The following is a 27,852-nucleotide window of genomic DNA, read 5'->3' as shown; positions in this document are numbered from 1 at the left end:
GAAGGCTGTTAGTTTTATGGCAAGTAAATAAACACTTGATGAGCACAACAAAGGGGCCAATCGGCCATGTTGGTGTGGTCACATGTGGCTGAGGATAAAACAGCCTCCATAAAAACTGCTTGGCCAATGGACAACACATAAGAAGGGGTGTGACAAAGATTTCCCTTGCTCTACCTGATACAACATCTCCTTCCAGTGGACAAATGGGGAAGGACAAGCTCACTCCCAAGAAACAACAGTACTGACTGACTGAATACTAATATTCATCGTATAACGTGGATGAGGCTTATATGCGAGAAAAAAAATGGTAATTCCATAAACAAATAAAATAAATGTCATGACAGAAGTGTCGGAGAAGAAGAATGTGGTTCTATGCATTTTCAATAGCAAATCATATAATTTGAGACCATTTTTGAAATGAATGCTTTTAAACAATAAACTACTTTTGGATTTTCAAGTTAGTAATAAAGTAAGGCATTATATTTGTTCAGCGAAAGAAAAAAAAACCCAGTTACGATTTGATTGACTTTATTTGTAAGGCACCAGAAGTCCTTCCTTACTGCACAACATTTCATATTATTTGACATAAATGTATGCTGTACTTTTGATATTTTTTTTCTCTTTTTTTGTATCTTAAATGTACGTAGGTATGATGTAGGACACGAAACATTTTCACTTTCAAGGTTTTACATTATACACAAATTAAGTATTTGAGGGAAGAAAAAAAAAAAAACAGAAAAGAGACCTTACAAAGCTTACAATGCTTGACGTTAGGAGCTAAAAAGTTGGGGGGGACGGGGAGGAAAAGGAGCAAAGGTACTGCAAACGTGCCCCCCTTGAAACAGCAAGAAAGATCCAGAATATACACAAAGCTTTCTATGTACCAAAGACGAGGAAGCTGGGCTAAAAAAACCAACTAATACATCAGGCTTGGGGTCACCTTTTTCTTATCAGGTCCAGATTAAATGTATGAAAAATATATGTTTATTAGCATATATGACCGGCTTATAAGGGGACATTGTTTGAAATGACAGCTTTGCAGTCAAGGTTCCCACCGTTTATAATACAATGAACATCCTAAAAATCCAACAAGGGAAAACTAAGTGCATTGATCACAAAAAGAAGTTCTTTTGAAGAAAAGTGATAGCATTTAGCTTTCCCCTGTGGATATTTGTTTGTGTGGCATTACTACAATGAGCACAGCAAAAGAGAGCGGTAGGAGGGGTCAGGTGCTGCATTCACAAAGATTATTCTGGTAAGCAATATACACAAAACACGCTCATACAAGGGGAAAAGGGGGGGTGGGTATGTATGGATGTTGTCCTTTTGTTTGGACAGGAAATACGCTAGCTGGGCCCTAACACACTCACACAACATACACGCTACGGCGTTTTAATGAGGGGCTTTTTATCCGCCATCCGAGAGTAGTAAAGACACACTAAAAAAAGAACAAAATGATGAAGAAAGATAGGCAATCCTATGAGGATTGAGCTGAAATTAAAGTTAAAAAAGGGAGGATGGCGATGGCAAATTAAGTTAGAATTTGGGGGTGATGAAAAGTGCCTTTTTTTGAGAGATAAGACAAAAAGTCATTTTTTAAGTGGGCAGATTTTGAAGAAAATTACATAATGTGGGAAATAATGTGGAGGAGTTTGCAATAGGGGATTTTTTCGGAGGATAAAAGGCAATTTGTTGCTGTTTTAATGTCGATAAAGTCCTTGATTTTTTGTCTTAGGAGGAAAAATGAATTTGGGGATGGGGCAAAAAGCTGACTTACAAGAATAAAAATCAATTTGAAAAGAAAAAGCAGGAAGTAGAAAATAAATATATGAAAAAAGAACATTCATTCAAGATTAGATGAGATCATTTTGAAGAGAATACGTTGGTATACTACAGAACTATTAATTGTTTGAGGGAAAAAAAGTCTTAATAAGAATAAAGCAGTTCTGCAATCAACTAGTCAAGGTTAAAAAAGTTGCAATATAATGAAAACATGAAAGAGTCACGATATTATGAGGTTAAAATGGAAAATCTCAGAAAGTACAATTCCATTCTCGGCAATGGGACCTAAAACACTCTTTCACACTTTCTCATTGAAAACTCGTCTCTTTGACACCATGCTCCAATAGCAAAAGACGACACATTGTTCATCTATTTATGCCTTTCAAACTAAGATGGAATACATTCCCCTATACAGTAGGTGCTGCTTTTTTTTTTTTTGGTTCACAACTGTATTCACACAGGATCACTTTTCACTCTTAAACATGCGTCAATGTGAACAGTAGTGTTTTTTTTTAAACTGAGACTTAGTATACTGACAACTCATTTCAAATCCAGGACTGATGACATGCGTTTGTTTTGGTTGGCAATGGAATTCAAATGGTGAGAAAACACATGCAAGCTTATTGAAAAAATGAATAATAATACTAAGAATTAAAAAAAGAAAAGTTTGCACAAAAGTTTACTGTGCTCATTGGCCCCAATGATGGTGACAGACATCCAATCCGTGGACCTAAAGAGTACCAAACAATGAGTGCTGCGTTCAAGACAACTGGGAAAACTGGATGTATCTAATCTTTGTTTAAAAGTGCATTGGAAAACTGTTCAAAGCCAGGTTCTATACTGCAAATGGAATGGATGCACTTAGTGAAATTTGAGTATACATGTCAATTTGATGACATGATAACAGATATCAGTTTTTATCATTTGGGGAAACCATTATTAACACCTATAGAGGATTGTCTGGGATTCCACTCTAGAGAGAAATTTCTGCCATTTAGCCCTCTGATATACTGCCTAAGGTGACGCAAATTAATGTAAATTGTCGTTAAAATAATACAGATAATAGGGATTCACCCAAAGTTAAGCAGGTTGAATCAACGGGTTCAGAATCTTGTTTAAAGGACATTTCATTACTTTCCCAAGCGCTGAATTCGGAATAAAATCCATGAAAAAATACTTATACCTTCCAAACTCTAAATAAATACAATACAGTCTAATAATAATGAAATATGTAGTAGTATTAAAATGATAATACAATATCTTAATCTGCCAAAAGAAAAAAGACTGATGTAAAGATGAGTGTGTTGTACACTATTTGGGTAAAAATGCGCTCATGTCACCTGAATTTTACTATTAATAAAGCTCACGTGCAGTATTTAGGCATGGCAGTCATAGCGCTCGCCATTTTGACTGGCTTCAAGTCATGATGAGTTCAAGAATGGATTCACCGATTGTCATGCCTTACCCTTGCGTATTTATTTTGAGTGCAAAAGGTGCCCTTTCCTACTTCCCAGCAGTCTTGAATGCAGTATCATTTATGTAACGTACGCGAGCGAAAAAGGCGGAAAAGCAGCAGGAAAGAAGAATCAATAGCATGAAGTATCATTGAAACATTCAATTAAAAAAAAAGAGAAAAAATAGATTGAAAGTGGAAGGAGTTTGGTGAAAAACTGAGAGGCCAGTTGGCCCAGATTGGGGGGGCGTCAGGAGACTCTGTGTTGAAACCTCAAGAGAGAAAGAGAATCAATCGGTTGAAAGGGGGGGTGTCGACAATTAGTCTGACTTATCGCCGTCCTCTTCGCGGTGGCTCTCGGCGGCGTCGCGCGAGGCTTTCTCCTCCTTGGCCAGCTGCGCCTGAGAAGCCAGCAGGGAAGAGAGAGAGAAGAGGCCAGAGGAGGTGGTGACGGCGGGCAGGCTGGGTTGGCTCAGGCCCAGCGGCAGGGGGGTCATTGGCAACGCCAAGCCCTGGAGCTGAGACAGCTGGTGGGCCTGGAGCTGCTGCTACACACAACACAAGAATACGTCACTTGAATTCAAGGCGCCCTCCAACGGGATTTTGCGCTCTCGGTGGCGCTAATGGATCGTGATTTAAAGTCCATAAGGATGACACACTGGGCAATCAAGACCTGGAATCCAATCTTTTGGGGGTTTTTTTTGGTTTCTTGCTCACCATTTCAACTTATTGGCTGCTATTGATTGTTATTTAGAAGCAAAAACCTTGTGAGAATATAGAAATGTTGACAAAAGAGGCATTTTTCATGAATGCATGAGCCTTAACATCATGACTGAAAAAAATTGCAAACTGATCCTCACGCACGTTGCATTTGTAAATAATGCATCAAAGCGCAGCAGATAACAAAAACCCAAGAAGATTAATGGCTACATCCGCATATTTGACATCTCAACAGATTGAAACATGCTGGGATCCCAATAATAGAGTCATTTTCCCCATTGAATATTGCATAAATAAAGCTAGATTTATTGGAAAAGAGGTATAGATTTTATGTTTAAAAACCTTGAAAAACGGTTGGAAAATAATGATAATTTCAGTTTAAAAAAGAGAAAATGACAGAACCTTATGTTGCCAAAAATAAGGTATAAATAGCATAAAATTTAAGTGTTGAATTATATTGTGAAAATACCTTAATTTTTTTCCAATTTAAAATGGTCTTAATAATAAGGAAATTAAACAGACCAATTTTTCGGGGGGGAAAAATTAAATTACCTGAAGATTTCCAATAATATTATGAAATACAGTTAATAAATAATAATTTATCAGAGAATAGGAAGGTGAAGAAAAGTTTGCAATCATTTAAATAGGTTGCCTATAAAAGGTTTAAAATGGAACACATTTGGTCAATAGACACAAAATCCATTTTCATTTTTCAAGGCAGTACTTCAATGTTAAATATTTGCCAAGGATGAAAAGAACATAAATGCTAACTGTCATGCACTATCACAGCAATTATCAGGCAATCGCCAAGCCCAGCGGGGGGCCGTAACATCGTACCCTTATGATGGAGTTCATCTCTGGGGGAGTGACCTGTTTGGCCCTCTCGATGGCTGCCAAGACCTGCTGCTGGTGCTGCACACGTGGGGGGAATCGGGAAAGAGAGGGGCACAATGAGGAAAAAAAAGAGAGAAGACGGGGTTAGATCAATATCCATCATCCTGACACGGACCCCCGACACCTTTTGGCTATTCGTGCACATGCTGTCAAAGCCTGGTGTGACATCAGGGGAATAGATAGATGGTGTGAGGTAATGGCTGATGACCAACCCCCAACTCCACCCCAGTAGGCTGTTAGGTAGGAATATGGCTGATCTGAATGTTTTCATATATACGCCATTGTATGACTGACGGATATAGTATTTGAAATTTGCTGTTAATGGTGGGTAATGAGTTAAGGCAGGGGTCGGGAACCTTTTTGACAAAGAGAACCATAAACAATTCATATTTTAAAAACATTATTCCTTGAGAGCCATACTCAGAATTTAAAAGTAAAAATACATGAAAATGTGAGCATTTATTATTCATTTCACCACTTGGAAAGTAAAAAAAAGTCTGAATTCTTTGTGGAACATTATTTCACTGTTGCTAATCAATGAGTATCAATGAGAGAATGCATACAGAAGAGTCTAATGAAGAAAAATTTATGATTTTAAAAGGCGCGAGAGATAGTTTCGGCGCCACATTGTCACACAGGACTTAGGTCTCTCACCAGCTGTTCCCATATTTTACCACACAGGTTAGCGGAGAGCCATATATACCCATCAAAAGAGCCACATATGGCTCCCGAGCCATAGGTTCCCTACCCCTGAGTTAAAGGGGATCTGAAGGTCATCTTTTTGGTGAATGTGTGCAAGCATGCATACCTCCTGAGACAGGTATGGGAGGACTTGTGCACAGATCCCGTTTAATCTCTTGACGATCTCGGCCTGTGAAGAAAAGGGGGAGAATTCATTGTTGAAAGACAAACACAGATAACAATAATATAGAAAAAAATAAATTGAAAAGAAAAAATGATTTTTTTTGTATTGTCGAGCACAACAAAATGAGCTCTGGTGATGGTGAGAAGAAAAAAATGACAGCTGTGGCAACATTTTTTTGTTTTTTTTTTAAAAAACAGGCGGCATTGGGGAATCACAAACATGCATTGTTTACATGTTACTTGGAACAGAGTGTTCTAGCCAGTTACTGTTTCCTTCTGTTTTTGCTCTCATTCCAGTTGGCTTGATAGTCCCAGTTGGACTAACTGGACTCCAAATCCTGATCCAAAATGGGATTTAGATCATTTGCGGACAGAAATATCGTACATTCAAGTCAACACCTGTCAGAGCACCTCTTAAAACAATATTTATATCTAATACACTACCATCCAAATCCAACCATTGCAAAGATCAAAAAAAAACTATCACTATCCCAATCTTACCCACAGAGTATTTCAAATCCTCATTAAACATCATGTCAAAATACCCTGGCAAGCACAGAGATAATCTGACATAAACGAGATAAGGGATATAAACCAAGATAGAAACCCAAAACGCGTGAAGCCACCCTTCAAAAATGTTCCTTAAAATACATTGTAAGCCAAAATATGGTCTCAGAGGTGTTGTAAGCAAGAAGGAAAATGCAGAATATAAGTAAAGCAGCCCAGAATTTAACCTTTAATACATGAAAACAGCCATTTTGTAATTCCAAGCACACGTTAATTCGCATGAGCAACAGCAGGTATGACCTTTGCAAAGTCTCTCTCTCTTTCAGCACCCCGCACACACCCACGCAAGCCATAGCCAATCTCCGCTATCGTCCTTACACGTGGGTCTATTATCACATTTGGCTGCTAATCACCCAATCCGGGCGAGATATGCAAATGAACGCTAATGGTGTTAGAGCGTAATCGGTGGCGAGATGAGGCGAGAATAGCAATCATAAGGCATGCAGCGCACGGCTTCCCACTGCAATCAAGCACTCTGCTCGGGTCCCGCGAAAAAAAAAAAAACCCGCACGAAGACAGACAGACAAGCCTCTACGAGACTTGCCATCTGCTAACAAATTTTCCCATTTTTTCCCAAAGCCTTTACGTGGCTTTCATCTGTGCTTCCTGTCATCTTTCTGAGCTTTGTACCGCCGTCCCTCCCCTATTCTCGACTCGTTGTTCTCTGGCAGGCTTCAAGTGTCGTATCGCCCCTCATCGACAGCGGGAATCGAATGTGTCGGGTAAAAAAATAAAAAATAATAATTTAAAATAAAGCGGACGGACGCGCCGCTTCGAGGTTCGTTAGTTCCGCTCAGCGAAGCCTTTGCCAATCTAAATAAGGTACGACTATAAAGGCAGCTGTTCACAAGGGGGATCAAAGAGAACACGCATACAAGTATTTTCATGTCAACTTTAACAGACACTGACGACTGACTGATGGTGGCGCACAAATATTTTCACCATAGTGGAGAACTGAATTCCGTTCAGTTTAATTTGAAAGGTGAAACTTGTTCGGGTTGGCAGGCCTTTTCCGTACCTGAATCTGGTTTGAATATCATTTTGGTACTATGTGTTAAATCGTTTTTAAAAGGCATTTTGTTTACTCTCCACAGCCAATTGTATTACCGTTAAGTCAATGTTTGGGTTTGCAAGCCTTTTCCGTACCTGAATCTGGTTTGAATATGATTTTGTTACGATGCGTTAAATAGTTTTTAAAAGGCATTTTGCTGACACTACACAGCCAATCACATCAACGTTAAGTCAGAACAACACCATCCAGTAGTAGTCTAAATTATTCAAACAAAGATACAGTTTTGCTTCCCATTTGTCCATCATGCTGTCCTTGGATTGTTTTTTTTTCCCTATTGCGATTGTTTCTTATCCAACAGCGTTTATTCTAATTACCCAATTGCATTGGCACTGAAAGATTTGCTTTTCATTTCATGGCTTGAATCCGATTTCTTTCCGATTCTATCCCTAATTGAGAAAAAGTAAAGTACTTCAGATTAACCTCCAACTCAGCCTTATGGCGGCAAACAGAGAGAGAAAAGAAGTATGTAGGAAGACAAGAGAGTGCAGATATAGAAAGCCTTCACTGAATGGAGGACGATGAGAAGGAAACGAGCGCAGAAGAAAACCGACGACACTCGCGTAATCGAGTCAGTGGTGGTGGTGGGGATGTGGGGGGCAGAAGTGGCAGTGCACAATGTCCCTCGACATGAACGCTCATTTCCACACATCTCTTCCATTTCAAGACTTTAATGGAAACAGTGCCTCTCTACATCCGCTCACACACACACTGACACACCAATACCTCCAATGTACTTACCCACACCCACACAACATAACCCACCCCCTCCCCAAAAAAGAGAACAAAAGAACCCCCATGAGCAGACAGCAAGTAAATTCACATATGCAGTGGCACACACCTCCCTGAAGGTTTAATTTCTGGCAGATAAAGATAACTAGTCCATTGTATGTGTCTTAAAGTCATGGACAGAAGATCTGGGTGGAAAACATGTTCGGGAGTTCAAATCACGGGGATCTTTGCTCATGTCTATTAGTCAAAGCCTACATGCTTCTTCTAATATGCCTGCCAATGTGAACCGTCAATCACGATAGCGCAAGTATGAGCGTGTACGTGTTTTGAGGGAGTGGATGAGGCCCATGATCGCTCTTCTCCATCCTGCAGCCAAAGCATAAATTACTCCCCTAGCTTCAGTCAAAGCTGATGTATGAGCACTAGGTCTTCTAGGCTAAACAACCATCCCTCCATTGCCTATAAAAAAGAGGATTTCCTCTCTCTTTGTGTTAAAGCATCAATATTTTTTACAGTATTTTCTATAAACGTGAATGCAATTTTAGCAGGTTTTCACAGCAATTTATGTTGAAAGTATTCCGAATCTTATTTTTCCAAACTACTTTAGTTGGTCCTTTTGGAGATCTTCAGGAATGTTTATTGTGGCATTATTTTTCTAAGCAGTCTCTTTATTTATTTATTTCTAAACCCCTTTCCCATTACCCCTAATATTTGTCTGGAACCAAATGTTGTTTTGACTTGAGGTTGTCAAGTCACCACAATGAATAACTCTCATAACTGAACTAGATGTCTTTTGCTACCACAAACCACAACCGTTTTATTATCTGGCTTTTGTGCTGGGGCACTGGTTGGCAAACAAACCCGTGCATTTTGCATGAAAGGCAGCATTCTGAAACTTTATACTACCAGCGCTTTATTCTACAACTTGTAAACCTAAACATGCAAAAAAGTCAACACATTCTTTCAATGAAGTTCTTCAGTGAAAAAAAAAACAAAAAAAACGCATTCCTTTGGAACTATTAGAAATGCCCCAATGAATAGGTTGGATAATGGTCTTTATTTAAAAAGAACATGGTTATTTTTGATGGTTAGGGAGAAATGAAGTAGGTTATAATGGAAATAAGAAGGTTATAAAGGATATTTTGAGGGTTAGGTCAAGCTAAGTGACATCCACTAACTACTCGGCTAACAAATAATAGACTGTTCACAGAAGCAATTACTCACCTGTTTGTGCATCTCAATGTTGAGCCCGTAGGACATCTCATAGTACTGTTGGGGAAATTGGAAGAGACAGACACACATTCCGATTAGCAAGGCATCACAGGCTTTGTCATACTTCATTACATTGGCTTATACATTGAAATCATTCCATGAGCACGCTCGGTATTCCAAACTTTTAGACCTAGTTACTGTTACCCATTAAAATGGAAATAAAATTCTGCTAAACCTGCAGAGTTGACAGACAGAAAAACCAACCATGTCAAGCAAGAAAGTTAGTCCCGCTTCTCTGAGCCCAGTGGCTTTATATCTCTTAATTTCTTTCTCATAATGGCATGTCTTTTGTAACTATGGTAACTTAACCTGGAGCTGCTTCTCGAATCGGGTCAAAATAGATTTGGAAGGAGGCTAATATGATTGGAATTCTGCCCGAGAAAGAACTGAGGTTTTAGAAGGACATTTTTTTTTAATTTCTTTATAGTAAAAGTAAACTTTAAAGCCAAAACTTGGCCTCTTATAATTCATCTGACACACTGAAGCTTTTTGTGAAGTTCGCTCTCACCATCCAGAAGTAGCAATTTAAAACATTACTTGCAAAACAAGGCAATCCAAAAACCTTTGACAGCATGATTGCAAAAAAATCACTCATCGTTTGAGGAATTTTTCTGAGATGAAAATAAGGTAGCACAAATTTAAAGTGTTCCAACTCGAGCCAGTATTCAAAAACAGACACCAGTTTCATTTAAAAAACGGAAATTCTGGAACCAATTTGGCAAAATATGCAGATACAAACAGGAAGTGAGCAAAAAAAAAGCAGTGAAAATAGACAATGCACTCACATTGTGATTGTTTGTGCGTGTGTGTTGAGTGTTAATGAGAGGGCCACCCCTCTAACGTAAACCCAGTTAATCACCCACTCAGTCTGTAGGAGAGACAGGCTCTGTGACTGGAAAACAAACACACACACACACACATACACACACACCCACACTTTTTTTCCTGGGCTTTTCAGTGTAGCACACTAACCCATGAGGAAGCTCCCTAAAGTAATTACAGCGCCTGGGAAATGGAGGCGCTTGTGACCGGGGGTGGGGGAGAGAGGGCAACCTGATATGCTATTAGCGAAGGTTTTGTGTTTGTGTGTGTGTGTGTGTGTGTGTGTGTGTGGCAGAAAGAGAGTGGATACAAGGCCAAGCTTGCCAAGGATAAATAGCACAAGTGATTGAAAAGGAAGCTTTAAGCATTAGGTTGTTTGTATGTCTGTTGAATCCAATGTAGAGAAAAAAAATCTTCATTTAGAATTAGCTGATGGGTGGCAAAGAAATAAAAGAACGTAAGGATTTTCAAGTATTCCACCTGAGCTTCACCAAGTAACTGTAAGGTTTGTGGAAGTCATTTTCCCACAGGGCTGTATAAAATGATTGGTCGGTTTGTCAGCGTAATTTAGCAAAACATAATGACTGGCAGTGGGAAAGCATTCAATACTTTCAAGCGAGCACATCTGTGCTGTTATTCCGTGCAAAGGGAAAAGTCAATTACTTAGCCAGTAACCTTAATGGGCATGTTAACTATGTCGGTAATTTCCAACACGTCTATTATTGAATTCACTTACCTGTTGGAATGTAAATTATGGGAGACATTTTGCCTCCAATGGAAGCAATGGTGATGAAGCATCTTGCCGACTGACACTATATTCTTTCTAGTTTTGATCGATTTTTAGTCTGGCGTTGTCTTAATCCCACACAATAAACAAATGAGTTCTCCGAAAATGAATCGAAAAAACATGATGAGTAAGTAGAATGAGGGTCCCTGTACTTTTAACTGACACTTGTTTGGAATTCAACTATTTGCCAAAGGCAATTTCTTGAGAAACAATATTTTTAACTTTTAATTTCGTATTTCAACACATCGCATGATAAACACAATGAGTATTCGTCTACATACTTCTTTTCCATTGAGTCATATACCCTCTGCCTCTTGTCCTCCCATTTTTTTTCACTAAAATATATTAAAATCTCATTATGCTTGTATAATGACAATAAAAAGCATTGAATTCGATTATGTTATCGTTTTTTTAGCTCTTTTTCTACATTTTTCCCTTTATTTGCAATTTAAACATTTTTGGATCTGAGTGAGTATTGATATTTATTTTGAATACTCTAAAAAAATTCTATCACTTAATAAGTGAGTAAAAATCTATGATAGTGACACTAAAATCCCACAGTGCAACCTGCACAATGGATCATATTAAATTTGGGCAGACATGCGATATTAACATGTCACATTAGCTCTGGGGCAAAACATTTTGGAAAAAGCGACCTTTTACTAAATAACACGTGTTCACAAAATTTTGCGTCTGACTGCAGATGTGTGCGTACAGTTGACTGCGTGCAGACAGAAGGGAGGCCTCTAAATGTGTTTGTGTTTGTGTGTGTGTCATGGTGAGGGAGCTGTGTGGCGGCACAGATTAGATGAGATTAAAGACAGTCAGAGGATCAATTAGAGGCAAACCATCACAGGGTTACATTGCAAGCAACAATGAGATTAGCCCCTGAGGTGGATGGAGTGTGTGTAGTATTTGTGCATGTACATGTATGTGGGGGGAAACAAAAAAAGCAGTGGGGGTTGTTTAGGGAACACGAAGGAGACAAAGGGCTGTGAGCATTTAAAGGATTATCGTGTGCTCCATTTCAACTGAGGTCTCATTTTGGAGGGGGGGAGTTGGAGATTTGGCGATTAGCTTCTTGGCTCAACTGATTATTAGACTGGCAAAACACATGCTGGAACTGGATAAACACTGCAGACTTTTTAGTGGGTTGTACATTGTCAAAGTCTTGCAGAATCAGTTACAACATAATTTGACCAGTTCAATAGTTAGTAGTGGATGGATGTTGCATATTGATGGACAGGCAATGATATATTGTTTGTTACTTCTGTACAAATTAATTCATTGTCACAGCTTCATGTTTTTTTGTCAATCCAATGCCAATGATAAAAAGGTGTTTTTTTTTAAAGTACAGTATATTCTCACATATCAGGCGCCCCCTACGTATAAACCGCACCCTTAAAATTGATTAAAATTGTTAAATTTTACAATTTCTTTCTTATAAGCCGCTCCCTGATTCACAATTCTCACTTTCATATTCATGGTTTTAGTAACAAATGTTGATATGTTACATTGAAGGGATTTTTTTTTTAGAAAAATCATCAGACGTAGTATTTCTGAGATAGTATATGGAAGCTTATTATTAGGATCAACATCATAGTAATTCAACCAGTAATGGTTGTTTTCTTACTGCAAAACCAAAAAAAAAAAACTCAAATAGTAAATGTTAATTTGCCAACATCTCTGGTTATTGGCACGTTTATGTTTTAGCCCTTGTTTATTCTTCTAATTCCGGAAATGACTTACTGCACCCACAGAATAGCACAGAGCAGAAGCAGAGCAATTTCCAGTTCCCGGCACATTGGATGTGGGGAAATTCAATAACCCTCCTATTTTATTTCCTGACTTTTGTTAAACTCATTGTGAAACATTGGATAAAGGCTTTTTTTCCTGATTTTCAATTTCCAATTGTATGCTGTAAAATAGAAGATGATTTCATCCCGATTTTTTGTTGACACACATAGCACAAAAAAACCTGAAACAAGAGAAACTTGCAATGAGGCCATCTTGATAAAATGCTGTGCCTCTGAAGCAAAATAAATAAAGATTGTCTTTGCTCACCATGATGTAATGACGCTGCATCTCCGACTTCTCACTGGCCAGCTTGTCACACTCAAGCTTCAGGCTGCGGAGAAAAACGACAAGCAAACTCAGCAGTGGTCACTTCACCCCATCATCACCTTCATCTTCAATAAAACGTCCTCCCTTGTTGGCCATCTTAACCATCATTACTGTCCTCCTCTTGACCTTACCGCTTATAGGCAGCTTAGCATCCAGTGGGAAAACAACCGTGCTAAAAAAGCTCACTTTCTAAACCAGAAAGCAGGAAAATCTAAATATAGCCCAGGCCATTAGCCGTAATCACGTCAGCGCTGATGACACGCCAGGCGAAGGGACAAAAAAAAAAAAGAGGACATGTCAACAAGTCAGCCAGATGGTAAAATGAACACGACAGGAGAAGAGAGAGGGGGGAGGTGGAAGGAGGAAAAAAAATCACCCCTCGTGCGTTTGATTGAAGGAGCCGGTGCCGACACGCCAGTTTGACAAGGCGTGATCCCTTGCGAGGACAGATAAGGCTGGGATGGCGTAAAGATATGCACAGGCACATGGCGGATAGATATACAACCTTCTCGATGCTCTGCGTACATTGATGCTGTCTGCGAGAATGAAAGCTGTGTGGCAGTTAACGCACGCTGTGTCACCATGTCACACGTGGCTAATGCTGTCTCATGACACCCATGTACAGAATTTCTTTTCAGAATAACCACACCAGCTGTAAAGTTAGCCCCACTTCACTTTTTTTTCCTCTTCTTTCTATGTTTATAATACCGTCTGCCCTTAAGCCATCCTATTCTTTTTTTATTATTACAGGCTAAAGGCTTGTTAAGTCACCATTAACGTTGTTGTTGTTCTTGTGAACACTAACTATGGAGTCTTATTCTGTTATCATTCAAAAGCAGTCATCTTGAAACTAGGTCACTATATAGCAAGAATATGTTTTATTTTTGTTGTTGGTTTTGTTTCAGGGCTGATTAATTTATTTCAGAATTATGGTTAGGGGTTATTGCAGATATGGGCAAATTGCGGCCCACGGGCCACATACGGCTTTTTAATCCGGCCCGCCGACGTTGTCCAAATTTTTTTTTCCCAAGATGGCGCCGTCACGTGAAAGCCAGTAGCTCTGTCCACTCTTGTTTTTGTGTTTTACAGCCTCTCTATCTTTTTTAAATTACATTTTAATATTTCTTAATACATTCCTTTTTATTTGACTTTGTACTTTATACTTTTTACTTGATACCTGATATTTACCTGATAAGTATGTTATTACTTTATTCCTTTTTTCTGTTTATGTTTCATATGTACTGTTAACGGATGCACTTTTTCTATATGTATCTTATCTTGTGCTGACCCAGCCCATCTGTCAAATTTTTAAAGTCAATGTGGCCCGTGGGCCCAAAAGTTTGCCCACCCCTGGGTTATTGGTATTACCGGTAAGTTTAGAGTTAGTCAGTAGAGGACAGGCTTCAGCCTGAAGTAGCACATATGTGCTTTACAATGGTGTGAAATGTTTGCATTTGTGGGTTGTGTGACGTGTTGTCATGACAACAAACCTCCCCACCCTTCCGTAGAAATTCTACCTGGGATTGGCTGTACACCTCTTGCGACTGGCGCTCATCAGCCGCAGGGCATGCGCCATTGCTCTCCAAAGACACTTTGAAAGAATTTTATAGCCGATTCTTCCGTCTCTAAATCGCTCGTCCTGTCATCTTTACTTTGATGGATGTATTCCCTGATCTATTTATGCATGGGACTGAGGCAAAGAGGAATTAGAAGGAGGAGGAGGGAAAAAAAACGGCGACAGAAAGAATGGCTGCTATTATACCCCGGGGAATGCCTGTTGTACATTTGCCTTTTAAAGACCTCCGCCACATAAAGCCAGATCACTACAAAGCTTCTGCTGTGACTCCCCCAATTTAAGTCCCAGCGCCGAATCAACAGGCACAAAAAAGCTTTCTTTCAACTGCCATTTTCCTTTCTAACAGAGGTTAAGCGCTGCTGCACTGCAGGGAGGGAAACACACACACACAAAAAGACCAATCGCAATGCTCGGCAAATAAAACAAAAAGATCAACATCGTGCTCGAAATACACCTAGCTTTCATCTGTCATTGCTACAGTAGACGCTAAAGTAGACAGGAACAAACCAGGAAGGAATTCAACCAGCACAAAGAGAGAAAACCTTGTGATGTCTCACCTTTCAGAACTTTCATCAAACACATCAGTTAACGTTCACTCTGGGGGAGGGGGCTTCTTTCACCTTAATGGGAAGTTTAGTGAAGTAAAGGTAGCATGACTTCTAACAATGAATCTACAGGGGAGGAATTCACTTTGTCACATCTACAAATAGTATTTGTGGCATGTTATGATAGGAGGGGTGATACAATTGAAGAGCAAATAATAAGGAGAAGATGCAAACGCATACATCTTAAAAGGTCTTGTCATCAATGTTCCCTCTAAGCTGCACATGTGCGCAATTGCGTACTACTCTCGTCTTCTCTGCGCAGCAGCAATCATATAGCGCGCAGTAAATAAAATCCAAACTTTTTTTTAACCTCTTTCCCCATGACGGCGCCGTGTATGCTGCAGCCAGTGGCAGTAGCTCTGTCCACTCTTATGCTTTTTGTGTTTTACAGCAGGTTTTACATGAAAAATTAGAGGGAAGATTGACACTGGTACTCAGTGCGCTCAGGGAGGTTGTCTTTCTGCCCAGACCAACGAAAAATTAGAGGGAACATTGCATCTCATAGGTGCGTTACGAAGATGATGTACATTTCTGATGATTAATGTCAGCAAACCCTTTTAAAAAGCCATTAAGAAAAGGCAATTTTTCAAAACTGGAAGGGAAGTAAAGGGCGCAGTAATTTGACAGCCCAGGAGATCACGTGCAACAAGTCTATTACCAAAAATCTAGGTCGTGTCATTCGTAGCTGTTTTTAACTCTCACCTGTGATATTGTGCTTGAAGGAACTGGAACTCGTCCTTGATTCTGTCACAGGAGTCGGACGTTGTGAATTTCAGCTGCTGCGATGAAGCCTGCCGAGGGAGGGAGAGCAGTGTGAAAAAGCGGGCGAGAGTGATGGGCCGAGAGGAAGAAAAAAAAAAGTCATTAAAAATGCAAGCCAGAGATAGAGTACTTTTTCTATGGTTTCAGTCCAGTGATTGCCAAAAGAGGCCACTTGCCCAACATGGATCACATCCAATTACATATTTTAAGAACATAATTGCAATATATTCTGATACCTTATAATGATAAATGGACAAAACATTAGTCAGGGACTTATTATGAAAGTAAAGCAGCACAGGATAATAAAAAAATAAATCAGGAAGGTTATACTACTGTATTGCTCATTAAAGAAATGCCAACCTATTGTAAAATGAAGATTGAGTTAAGTTTAATCATTCCAAAACCATTTTTTCAAACATACCCTAAAAAGGTGCAAAACACTCTGTAAAACTGAACTATTGTTCCACAACACTACATTCACCAAGAGAAGATATTTGAAGTTATCTAATAATACTTATCTACCACGTCTAGTTAGAATGGATGGTAGCCCACCAACAAATATATTTCACAATAAAGAAAAACAAACGAGTACTACATTCATGAGGAACTATCAAATAATTACAGGGGGATTGCCAATCTAAAATAGATTGTACGTCTATCACCGTAGCCAATGAGTTTTTCAATTGGACAATGTTGAATAGCTCTCTAATGCAAGGCAACTTGCAAGTCATGTGTTTATCCACGAGACTGTCACCAGTTACCACCAAAATCCACAAAAAATAAACTATTAGAAACAATCTCTAGTAAGAAATATGTTAGGTAAAATTGCATTGACTAATGTGGAGTGGGTGTGTATACATAAACACAGTGTTAGGGGGTCATTGTCAAATCTGGGTAATTTGTCAAAGCCCTATCTATATACTAGTTACCAAAAAACAATAACTCTTTTGCCATGCGTGACTGATGTCATTAGCTGTCATTGTAAATCTGTCCACATTTTCATGGCAGCCAATTGTGCACAGTGTTTGTGTAAACCCAACTGAGGGAAAGATCTCATTATTCCTCAGTAGTCGGCGTAATGGCTCATGTGGGAGGTGACATTTACCTACTAAAAGGACTGACTTGCCCTTTGCCCTCTTAGCATTCACATAAGCGTAGCCAGAGAACATGTGGTACAATGACTACAAGTTGCAAAAATACACCCTGCTAATTTCGCAAATGATTGAATGTCACTCTGAAAAAAAGGACACAAAAATAACTTTAGATGACACCTGCAAACACAAATGCATCGTTTACTACCTGAATTAAATTTAAACGACTATAAGATAAAGACCAATACAAGGCCTATCTATTTATCCTTTACAACTGGCAATTCACAATCAAAGAAGGAGTTGCCATTAGACGCAGAAACAAAAGTCCACACGCACACACAAGAAGAAAAAAAAAATCAAGCAGTTGCTTGGAGACGCTGGTCTGTAAAGCCAAATAAGCTTTTCCATTATCTCTCCGGACTGTACTGGCGAGGAACAAACTCATCAAACAGCGCCGCGGCTATTTGGTGCTGTGCCACGCTGAGCATGTGTCAACACAAGGCACTTAGCTGCAGGCAGCCTCACACATCACGCTGCGATAACTGCTCCCTGCACTGCTTGGCTTTTGCATACCGGGTGTGTGTATTTGTGTGAGAGTGTTTCCATACAGGTTGGCCTCAAGGCTGGAGTTGCTGCCCCAGATCTTGTTTCCACCAAGTAAGGCAGTGTGTACAACCATTTTAAACACCAACTTTGCCTGTGTGTATGTGTGTCTGCGGTCAACAGCCCCAGGAAGAGCTTTGCACGCAAATTTTGGGAGCTACGCCGAATGGATGTGGTGCTCTATTTTCCTGGTAAGTTCAGTTTGGCAGACAACTTTGTGCCAAGCTGAGCATTCCAGCATAGCAATGTGAGCCTAAACCAGGTGGAATGAAAACTTTGGGGTAAAAATATTGATTTTCTGAAGTGCTTTGTCCTCACGAGGATTGCAAGGGGGTGCTGGAGCCAATCCCAGCTGCCTTCAGGCAAGAGGCGGAGCACACCCTGAATTGGTTTTGAGCCAATCACAGGGCACAAAGAGACAAACAACCAGTCACGCTCAGATTCAGACCTATGGGCAATTTATAGTGACCAATCAGCCTACCATGCATGTTTTTGGAATGTGGGAGAAAAATGGAATACCCAAAGAAAACCCACGCTGGTTTCGGTCAAATACATGATTTGCGAATGGGCTCAAAATTGAAATGAAAAAAAAACTGCCATTTTTAGTCATCTACAGTTGACTTGCAGACATGAGTCTAGGTTGCAAATAAGGTTGGGAGAGATTAAAATGAATGAATTGTTCTCTACATGCAATTGACTCCACCATTACGTGGTCACAGAAATCCCTGGAAGCTGTCTATGTAACACTGTGCCTCTGGCCAAAACAAGATGCTCGACAGGAGCCGGAATGGCAGATGGACAACATAATGTGAATGAAATACTGTCGAAATACAGCGGTGTGCCATCTGCTGTGACCAAAAAGGTGGCTACATGCAGTAGTAGCCAAAAAGAAAAATTGTGAAATAAAGAAAGACTGTGGCTGGCTTGGATAGTAAGTATTTTGAATGCCAACATCCAGTGGTGCACGTGTATGCGTAGAGAATACACGTTGTGTCGTGTGTATTATGAGTTTGTGTATATGGGGAACAAATATTCACTGCCGTGAGTCATGCAGCCCACACAGCCTCTTCCTCACATGCCCAATTTGCATAGCACACACACACAACACACATGCACGCTCAGGCAGCACTTTAAATGTAGGACAACCTCTAATTCGATTCTGCCCCGCTCCTTTGAGACGTAATTAAAGCATTAAAAAGCTTTGTGCACCGGCAAGGCAATTGAGACAGTCTTCGGTGAATAAATGGGATTCGTCGTTTTCAGGAAATTACTGCCCCGCCTTCCCTTCCTGTTCCACCTGAACCCCACGCAAAGGCACAGACACACACACAAAAAAAACCCCAATGCTCGATTCTTCACCCACTCTTATCTGTGTTGAAATCGACTTAAAAATGTTGTCGTTACCCAACTGAATAGTTAACAAAAGAGAATGGAGGGAGATTAGGGCAGATACACAAACAGGGTACCAGTAGGATGGATTGGAAAAACATCCTTCTCTAAATAAATCCTACCTAAGCGTAGCGCGAGTGTTGGGATCGTATTTCCTGGAGCATTGCCTTGCTGTTTACATCTCACTCGGTGTTGTGTTTGTGTGCCTGTGTTGGGGGCGGGTGGCAGGAATTGTAAGCACTGGCTAATGACTAGATGTTATCTCACTCCCACCTCTTTAAAAGGACTGCAGAAGATCTACACAGAGTGACTAATAATTGGCTGTGTTTTGTTTGTGAGCTACAAGGCTATTTTCTTGCAGGGGATAGCAACGATCCGGTCAAGGACGGTACACAACTGCTTCCATTTTCTGCATTCGTTTAATGGTTCAGGCGTGAAAGTATAAAAAACACATTGATACCAGAGTATAGTAATAGGTCAAGAAAATAGAAGTACATAACACCAAAACTGGAGTAGAATTATACAAGAGTATATGGCTGGGCAAGCTGATCTAAAATAGGGCAACTCTCTTTTAAAACTTGGCTTTGATTTTATTTCCTAACCATGTATTCTACAATTAATTGTACATTAGCATGAAACTAAAACATCAACAATCAGGTCTTTTGGAGGGACTGTTCAAAATCTGTTTTAACCCTCAAACAGATGATTAAACATGAAATGGCTGATCCGTGAGATTATTCTAAATAATTTTATCGATCTTTGATCTCAGCCTTGGAATAGACAAGCTTGAACAGCGCACTTTCTTCCATATCCAAGGTGAGATAAGACTGCAATGTCCAATCTGAGTGATGAAAAGGAGCAAGAAAGTTCCTGCCATCAGCAGTACGCATTCCGACAAGAACAAGGCTATAGATGGAATTGATTAAACTTTTCAGGGTTAAACGTGGAAATGGAAATTTAGCAGAATATGAGACCAGATCATGCCACCTTTGGATTTAGTGAGAAAGCATAATTTTCATTAACAAGAGTTCCCTTACATGCACTTTTCTTTGGACTAAAAAGCTTTTTCATTGGTCAATTTTATAGCCAGGATGTGGTGTAGGTTTACTGCAATTATGACAGAAGATTCACATTTACTGCAGAGCCCTGACCTACTCGCAATATGTGAAGATGTATGGTAAAAGAGTACTTTTTTCCCTAAGTAGATTTATTTCCCCCATAAACATTCATTTCATGATCCAGCTCTTGCTGGGAGGAATGTCATGGTGTAGTATTTTGACAACAATAGATATTCAATCCATTTGAACTGGATTGAACTGATTTAGCTCAAATGGATCAGATGTCATTGCCGTCAAAGACAGCCAACGGGTTAATCAAAGTGGTAGAATTAGATTAGATTAAACTTCATCAATAGTCCATTATTAAGATGTAATAGTTGTAATCCTCCATGCCTGTGGTTCTAAATTGTCAGCTGAAAAAAATCATACTGAATAAAAAATTAGGCACTTGGACCTCTAGTGTACACCCATCTAAGTATAGCCTCATGCTAAACATCAACTGCTGCTTCCAAGAACCCGGGGTAAAACTCAGCTGCTTCAAGTATGTGTGTGTTTGTGTAAAATGTGTGTGTAAATGTGTGTGTGTGTGTTAAAGCTGAGGTAAAGGATTGTTTGTGTCTTCAGCCGTTCTGGACAGGGGCTTTGGAGCGCAGAGAGCCTAATCCTGTTTGGGCCAGGAATTTGATTTTGATTATTATCTCTCACGGACCAAGCCGAGGCTTAGCCCAATTTCCCCTGCCCCCCGAAGGCCCCCCACCCCCCCTCCTCACACACACCTCCCCTCACAGCCCGGCAGAGTTGACCTCGTTAAGATGCTTTAAAGAGGATTATTCTACTTTTATCACTTGGAGTGAGGTGCCCTTGCAAACACAGACTTGGCACGGCTCGGCTCGCCTCCCCACTCGGCGCAACTATCTTGACCCCGCGTGCAAGGCCAGCCAAGCGTGCAGTAAAACACACACACAAACATGACACTCATGGCATGCTGCCCCGGAGACACGGATGCGCCAAAGAAACACACACACACACAGATGTAACAAGGTGGCTGTGGGGAGGCATTTAATAGCACAAACCACACGCGCATGCGGTTGCACACATACACGTGCACGTACGTACATGGTGGAAGAAAAAAAAAGTGCAGCAATTGCAGAGGCGAAGGAAATGGGCAATTTGTCAAGAGTGAGGAGGGAAAATGGTGAGGCAGGACCGGGTCGAGAGTTTGGAGAGCATGTCTGAGATTAAAGCCAGACGTGTGGAGGGGTGGGGGGGTAGGGGTTAAGATTACACCCCGTATGGTTGTGCGGATGATTGATGTCTGCTTGTAAAAGCAAGGTTATTACTCACAACAACCCGCAGGGGAGGACTGGCAAGAGGCACGAAAGATTAGACTCAAACTTTGCAGCAAAGTGACCAACGTGATGACAACAAATAGATACTGGAGAAAGACAGATGGATAGATTTTCCTTACTATATAGTGTTTATGAAGGCCATCTCTTTCTTTTTTTAAAAAAAATGGCTATACAAAAACAGACAGAATATTTTTGGTTAACGTATATAAATTCTAAGCGGAGTGACGAATATATATTCTAATTACTAAACTATTACGAGCACCACAGTGATGGGGTTTCAGGGTGCGCGGACGTTTGGTCACCGGTCTTTTGGTCCCTTTTGGTCGCCGGTCTTTTGGCCGCTGGTCAAATGGTGACAGAGACTGTTTACTGTTGAAGCCAGCTCTCTAAATTATCATATATATAAATACATTTGACCGGCGGCCAAACGTCCGGCGACCAAAACGTCCGGCGACCAAACGTCCAGTCACAGGTTTCAGCTGCGACTTGTTTTGTTCAGACCACCAAAATAGTGTCTCATTTGAATAAGATAAAAATAAGGACTTTGATCACTTCAGTCTCTGAATCATGCATGTTTGTTTACTCTTTTCCTAATTGCTCAAATCCTTATAAAATAAACTCATCTAAGATTGTCATAAATGTGAATGAACTGAAAGAGTTTTAAGTCTTAATTAAGTCATTTTAAATTTGTCCTACCCCATAATCACCCAAGCGCAGTACCCATTTTGACAAATGTTAGATGAAACACAAGCCACCGTGTGATCATTTGTTAGTAACTTAGAGCGTGTAAAAATAACTTTGGATCATCACACTATCTGCTTCACTAAAGACATCATTATCCAATCGCATGTGGCTGCCTCATCTTCCCGTATTCTGAATTACCAGGACACGGGAAGTAGACAAACAAACAAGCGAGGATGTCGTCGACTTGCTGCGCGAATCCTGGCGGAGTCTGAATGGCTTCACGGGGATGAAGCAACACATTGTTCCAGTCTCGGCCTTAGCGCACTTAGTCGGACAAACAGAGCAGCTAATTCTCTTGTCTGCTGCCATGCGGTGCGCCCTTGTTTTGTGTTGAGGCAGAGGTCTAAAGGGGGGGTTGGCTCTGGTGGGGTTCAGGCCAGCTGGGCCAATCAAGCAACCCCTGTGGAGAGCTTTGTTCCTGCCCAGTGCGCTGTTCTGCACCGGTGAAGGTTTGGCTCAACTCAGCACCTCCACCAATTTACCTCCCCCCACTGCCACACTCCCCACGGGGAATCAGCGGTTGCATACTGATGCAGCAGGTACAAGCAAAAAAATACTAAAGAAAAAAACCCACACTAAATGAGCACTGAAATGCAGACGCAAAGTGATGAATCGTTTAACGTCGGAACACTTTGTCACTTTAACAACAAAAGGCTATTCTGCAGATATAAAGGCTGCCAGTTGCTTTCTACCGTCTTCCTCCTCCACATCAAAATGCAGATGTAAGCAGCACATTCATATTTCCAGAAAATGGCAAAGTTAGCTGCTTTTTTTTATGAGTCCCTTTGGAGAAAATAGGGAAATCATACAAAAGATGCATATACTTTCAGACTAGTACTTGTATAGAAATAGGTTTTTTTCTCTAGAGGCTTTTTCCACATAGTGTGAAATTTAAAAATTATATATTAGGTTTTATATTCATATTTAACAGCACCTAGCCTTTTCAGGGTGCTGGAGCCTATAAACCCTAAACTAGTCGCTGAAGTTAAACACTATTTAGCATCCATTGCATTGGATTTGTGCTATTTTTACATTGCTGCTTAAACATTGCATGCAAAAATATGCAGTTAATTCAAAGAAAAGACCACATACAATACTTCATTATTTTTGTTTGCATATCGTCATAAATATCATCCCATAATTTTCAATAAAACCGAAGAAAAAAAACGCAATTAGGCGCATTTCATGCCATTTTTTGGTGCATAAATCATCATGTTTTAGCACATCCAATATGATGCCATTGCAATCCCATCTGCACAAAAGGAGTACAAGTCTTGGTGTGTATTTTGTTGCTCTAATTGAGTCCAAGGCGGTGACGCCCCTCTCATTCAAGCCATCCTTGACAAAGATCAACATCACCTGTGACCCGTGTCGTCAACTTGGCTAGTCAAAAGCAAGCCCCCCTGTTGGATGGGGAGGTGCACGCTTGTCATGCTAATCAGATGGCCTAACCTTAATGACCTAGACATCTGCTGGCTAGCGTGTGTCAACCCCCCTCCCCATTCAATTTACCCCTCATCCCCTACTCGGACACACACACACACACACACACACACATATACAAAAAGAAGATAAGACCCTTGAGGCTGCTAAGAATGTGTGTGTGTATCCTTGCAAGAATTATCAACGAGTTTATTCCTACAAGCTGCAAACACACACCATGAGGGGTACGCACACATAAAAGCGAGGTGGGTGGGGGTTGTCTAATGGGCGAGACAGGAGACCACCGGAATTAAGACCCCCCCCTCCAACACAGCCGGAAGTTTCACGTAATGCTCAAGGATGCAGTGTTAATTGAAGTGGTCTTTATAATACCCCCTAACTCTCCTGTGTATGTGTCTATTTTAAATGCGACATTTTGACTTTTTGTGTCATATATTGTAGAATAACGATGTAAGGATATATCAATCTGGATCGATATAACCACTGGCAGAGGAATATTAAATTAAAATTGAGGGAAAGGCAAAAATCAATCATATTTTAGATATATATCAAACGTTTTAGCATTAAAATTGTCTAGAAAATAGTTAATTGCATTAGTGCAATGCTCCTGATTTTGTTAAACGCGTGCATAATATTGGAATAAATCGAGGAAAGGTCACTGAATCAAATTATGGCAGACTTTGAAATATGCAAATATCATCCTCAGCAAAAAAAAATGCTAATGCATTGTATAGTTAAGAATTTTGGTATTACGACATGTTTAACAAAATGACAGTTTAAAAAAACTTAGCAAACAAGCCCCTATTAATTCATGGGCTGCCATTTTTTCTATTTATTCAACCCATAGCATGAGTACATTCCGCTTCGCTATAGTACTTCAACTTTGGCACTTTTTTTCCCCAGTACTCCACAGGCATGCCACAAGCAGCTTTGTTGAAGCTGCATTAGGATTAATCAAGAGAGAGAAAAAAAGCCAACAATATGCCAAATGCTATCAAGTGGGTCAGTCTTCAAAAGAGGCTTTTTCCATCACCACTGCTATTAATCCAATGAACTGTGTCTGTAACCTGCGAGTAGAGCGGATTATTCAACTAAATTCATCGGGTGGAAGGAGGGAGGGGTTGTAATGTTGTGTGTGTGACCATTCATGATGACACACCATCTTTTCCAATACACTTACGAAATTGAAATACCCCAACTCGTGAAATATTTTCCCTACAAGGATAAAAAGAATGTCTGTTTGAAATATTAAATGGAGAAATATTAAAGAATTTGCCGAGACACTGTAATTAATTCAAAGTCAAGAGTAGCAAAACTCCCATCTCATGCAACTTAACCTCCATATGACTTTGGTGGCATTTCTTCCCTTGTAAATGTCATTCAAAATGCCAGATTTTCATAAAAAGGTGACCTCATGATGCCTAAGCATGCCTGTACGCTAAAGACTGACTTATCTTGACACGCTTATCTATATGAATGTCACGCATGCAGCTCATCTACAAGCCTGTGTGACAAGAGAGGTGGCACACGCACCAACAGGTCTTTTGAGGACCAATGACAGATTAGAATAGACTTCATTCCTAGCTCTCATTTTTCAACCGACTCAAAAAAATTCCACTATCAAGTCGCTGCTATTTTACATTTATAGCAAATACCTATTTTCATTCAATGTAAAGACTGTTTAACCAATAAAATGAGAAACTTTGCATTACACCTCCAAATATGGAAAACATTTGTAAGCATTTTGTTGCATTAGTTGAATGTCTTTGTTGTTATTTTACAAGTAAAATGACATTGAAAGCTTCACCTTATAGTGCACAGATAAGTAGGCATAAAGGAACAATCTTTAAAAATTAAATACTATACAAATGAAATGAGAAGGGCGGGTCGCTGGATGAGTTATTAGCGCGTCGGCCTCACAGTGGGGGACTTGGGTTCAAATCCAGGTCGGTCCTCCTCTGTGGAGTTTGCTTGTCCTCCCCTGCGGTGGTTTTTCTCTGGGCACTCCGGTTTCCTCCCACATTCCAAAGACATGCATGGTAGACTCATTGGACACTCTAAATTACCCTTAGGTGTGAATATGAGTGTGAATGCTTGTTTGTCTCAGTGTGGCCTGCGATTGGCTGGCCACCAATTCAGTGTGTCCCCCCACCTCTGGCCCAAAATCAGCTGGGATAGGCTCCAGCACCCCCTGCGACCGTAGTGAGGATAAAGCGGTTCAGAAAATTAGATGAGATGAGAAAAATGAACAAATGGTGGGAGACTGCCAATCTCTTTTATTAGAATTAGTTTGAAAATGGGCCCTTCTCATCTGGTTGGCTGCCATTTACACTGTTAGATGTCCAATCCATTTCAACTGTGATACACTCAGATGAGTTGGACACCTATCAATGTCAAAGCAACCAATGAGGAATCAGAGAATACACCGGTTGTAACATGTAAACAAAAAGCCATGAGGACATTGGTTACCAAATGATTGCTGTCCATTCTTTTTTTTTTAGCCAATCACAGGGAATTGAACTTAAAACAAAGACTAAAAAAATCTGTAAATCTTTAAAAACCTGTTAATAAGTTTGCTTTAGGGATGCAAAACTAAACATAAGCTTGTGAAGACATCCTGCAAAAGGACAAGCAAATTTAGATTTGACCTTTAACATGGCAGATTAGTAACCTGACAAAAAGTAACACCCAATTTCATACAATGTATTAAAAAAATCATATATATGCATTTTTTTCCAACTACAACAAAGTATGACCGCACTTACAAATAAATGGCCGACCATCGGTAGATTGAACGCTAAAGGCTCAGTCGCTGTTACCATGGCAACGCACGATTTCGGGTCTCCAATTGTAAAATACGTCCAATAAAAATGAACTACTGACACTAAAACACATTTTAATCTACACAACCTCCAAATTTAATGGAAAAAAATATTTGGCTACATTTGTTTTTGTTTGGACTATTTCAAAACAATTTGGAGCATCTTTGAGAAAGCCAAATTAGCAGATCTCGCACATATTTTAAAAGAGAGATATTAAATAAAAATGACTTACTGAGTGTCTTGATTGTGGAAACATCATGTCAGTCCCTTGAAGATGTCTTTTCCCCCTCGAGAAGAAAAAGCCTTGTTGATATTTTTCCTTTGTGCCCCCCAAAAAAATGCTTTCAAGTGGAGCTGTCCAGCGTCTCACTCGCAGCTAGTCAACGAGACAAAACCACCCCCCAAAACAAAACAAAATTCACCCCTTACTTCCAGTACAAGATCTCGATTTTTGACTTTAGATCGCTCTTGAAGTCATTCTAAAAGCTACCCTGTAAGCATCAAAGCTAAGCTAGCCTAACCCCCCCTCCTAAAAAAAAGCTGTCACTCAAAAATTATTCATCGCTCGGTAGGACATTTGGAATGACGCTTTGCAATCCCTCTGTCACTTTGTTAGGAAAAAAATAAATAAATAAACAACAAAATACCAGCTGACGATGAAACCAAGTCGGACAAGTTTGCAGGGTGCAAAACGTGAAGGAAAAAAAGGACAAAATGTCTGCTCGTTAGTTCAATCCCGTTTTTACGTCCCAACTCGCGAGAGGAAAAAGATGTCAAAAAGCACTGAATCGACTGACTAAAAACAGCCGGAAACTTTATCGGAGGCTGCACAAAAGGTTTTTTCCCCCGATCTTGTAGTCTGATTCTTCTGATTGGGGACGCGAAGTGGAGTCTTGAGCGCGTGTCTTGTATCGACGATGGCGACGGGCTGCTATGTTGTGCAGCCTGGTTGGCAGCCTGCACGCCCCTCATAGAAATATGTCGACTAGATGGGGCCCGGAAGAGGATGAACTGAACACCAGATCTATGTGGTTTAGCTCTATACACAAACCTCTTTGCACATGTCTGAGCAGATGGGGCCACCTGCTGGAAATGTAAACAACGTATAGAAAAATATTTTAACCCTTATATGCACAAATGTGGGTTTTCTTAAATGTTTCTATTATAAATATGTAGGATTAAAGTGTGAAAAATTGCAGCCCATGGAATGATATTTAGGAGCCCACTTGTGATATCCTGTTGTAGTTAAGGTTACCTGCCTGTATTTTTCTCAAATATTTTTAAATAAAATTAATTAGATGATAGTAAAAACTTAGTATTAATA

General features: G+C 40.1%; 1 protein-coding gene across 2 annotated transcripts; it reads right to left on the bottom strand.

Annotated features, from left to right (window-relative positions):
- Positions 1 to 511: 511 nt before the first annotated feature.
- Positions 512 to 27,530, bottom strand: tle5 (TLE family member 5, transcriptional modulator). Of its 2 annotated transcripts, none has more exons than XM_077717270.1 (7): positions 26,761 to 27,530; positions 15,970 to 16,058; positions 13,027 to 13,090; positions 9,306 to 9,350; positions 5,658 to 5,720; positions 4,793 to 4,867; positions 512 to 3,780 (listed from the first exon to the last, which is right to left on the bottom strand). In XM_077717270.1, exons 1-7 carry the CDS (start codon positions 26,785 to 26,787, stop codon positions 3,556 to 3,558), a joined length of 588 nt encoding a protein of 195 aa, XP_077573396.1. In that variant the 5' UTR covers positions 26,788 to 27,530; the 3' UTR covers positions 512 to 3,555. The 2 variants fall into 2 exon arrangements, with proteins under 2 accessions (XP_077573396.1, XP_077573395.1); XM_077717269.1 differs by having other exon boundaries at positions 512 to 3,783; positions 26,761 to 27,528.
- Between the last annotated feature and the right edge of the window lie 322 nt (positions 27,531 to 27,852).

Source organism: Stigmatopora nigra, chromosome 5 (genome assembly GCF_051989575.1).
Source record: "Stigmatopora nigra isolate UIUO_SnigA chromosome 5, RoL_Snig_1.1, whole genome shotgun sequence".
In the NCBI taxonomy this organism is placed as follows: domain Eukaryota; kingdom Metazoa; phylum Chordata; class Actinopteri; order Syngnathiformes; family Syngnathidae; genus Stigmatopora; species Stigmatopora nigra.
Note: the sequence above shows the minus strand (reverse complement) of the source record. Positions and strands in the feature narration are given on the sequence as shown.

Coding starts and splice junctions, on each gene's coding strand:
- tle5 (XM_077717269.1), bottom strand. CDS start 26,787: ATGATGTTTCCACAATCAAGACACTCA. Junction 13,091..15,969: donor CTTCAAGCACAATATCACAG/GTGAGAGTTAAA, acceptor TTTTCTCCGCAG/CCTGAAGCTTGAGTGTGACA. Junction 3,784..4,792: donor AGATGAACTCCATCATAAGG/GTACGATGTTAC, acceptor TGTTGTGTGTAG/CAGCAGCTCCAGGCCCACCA.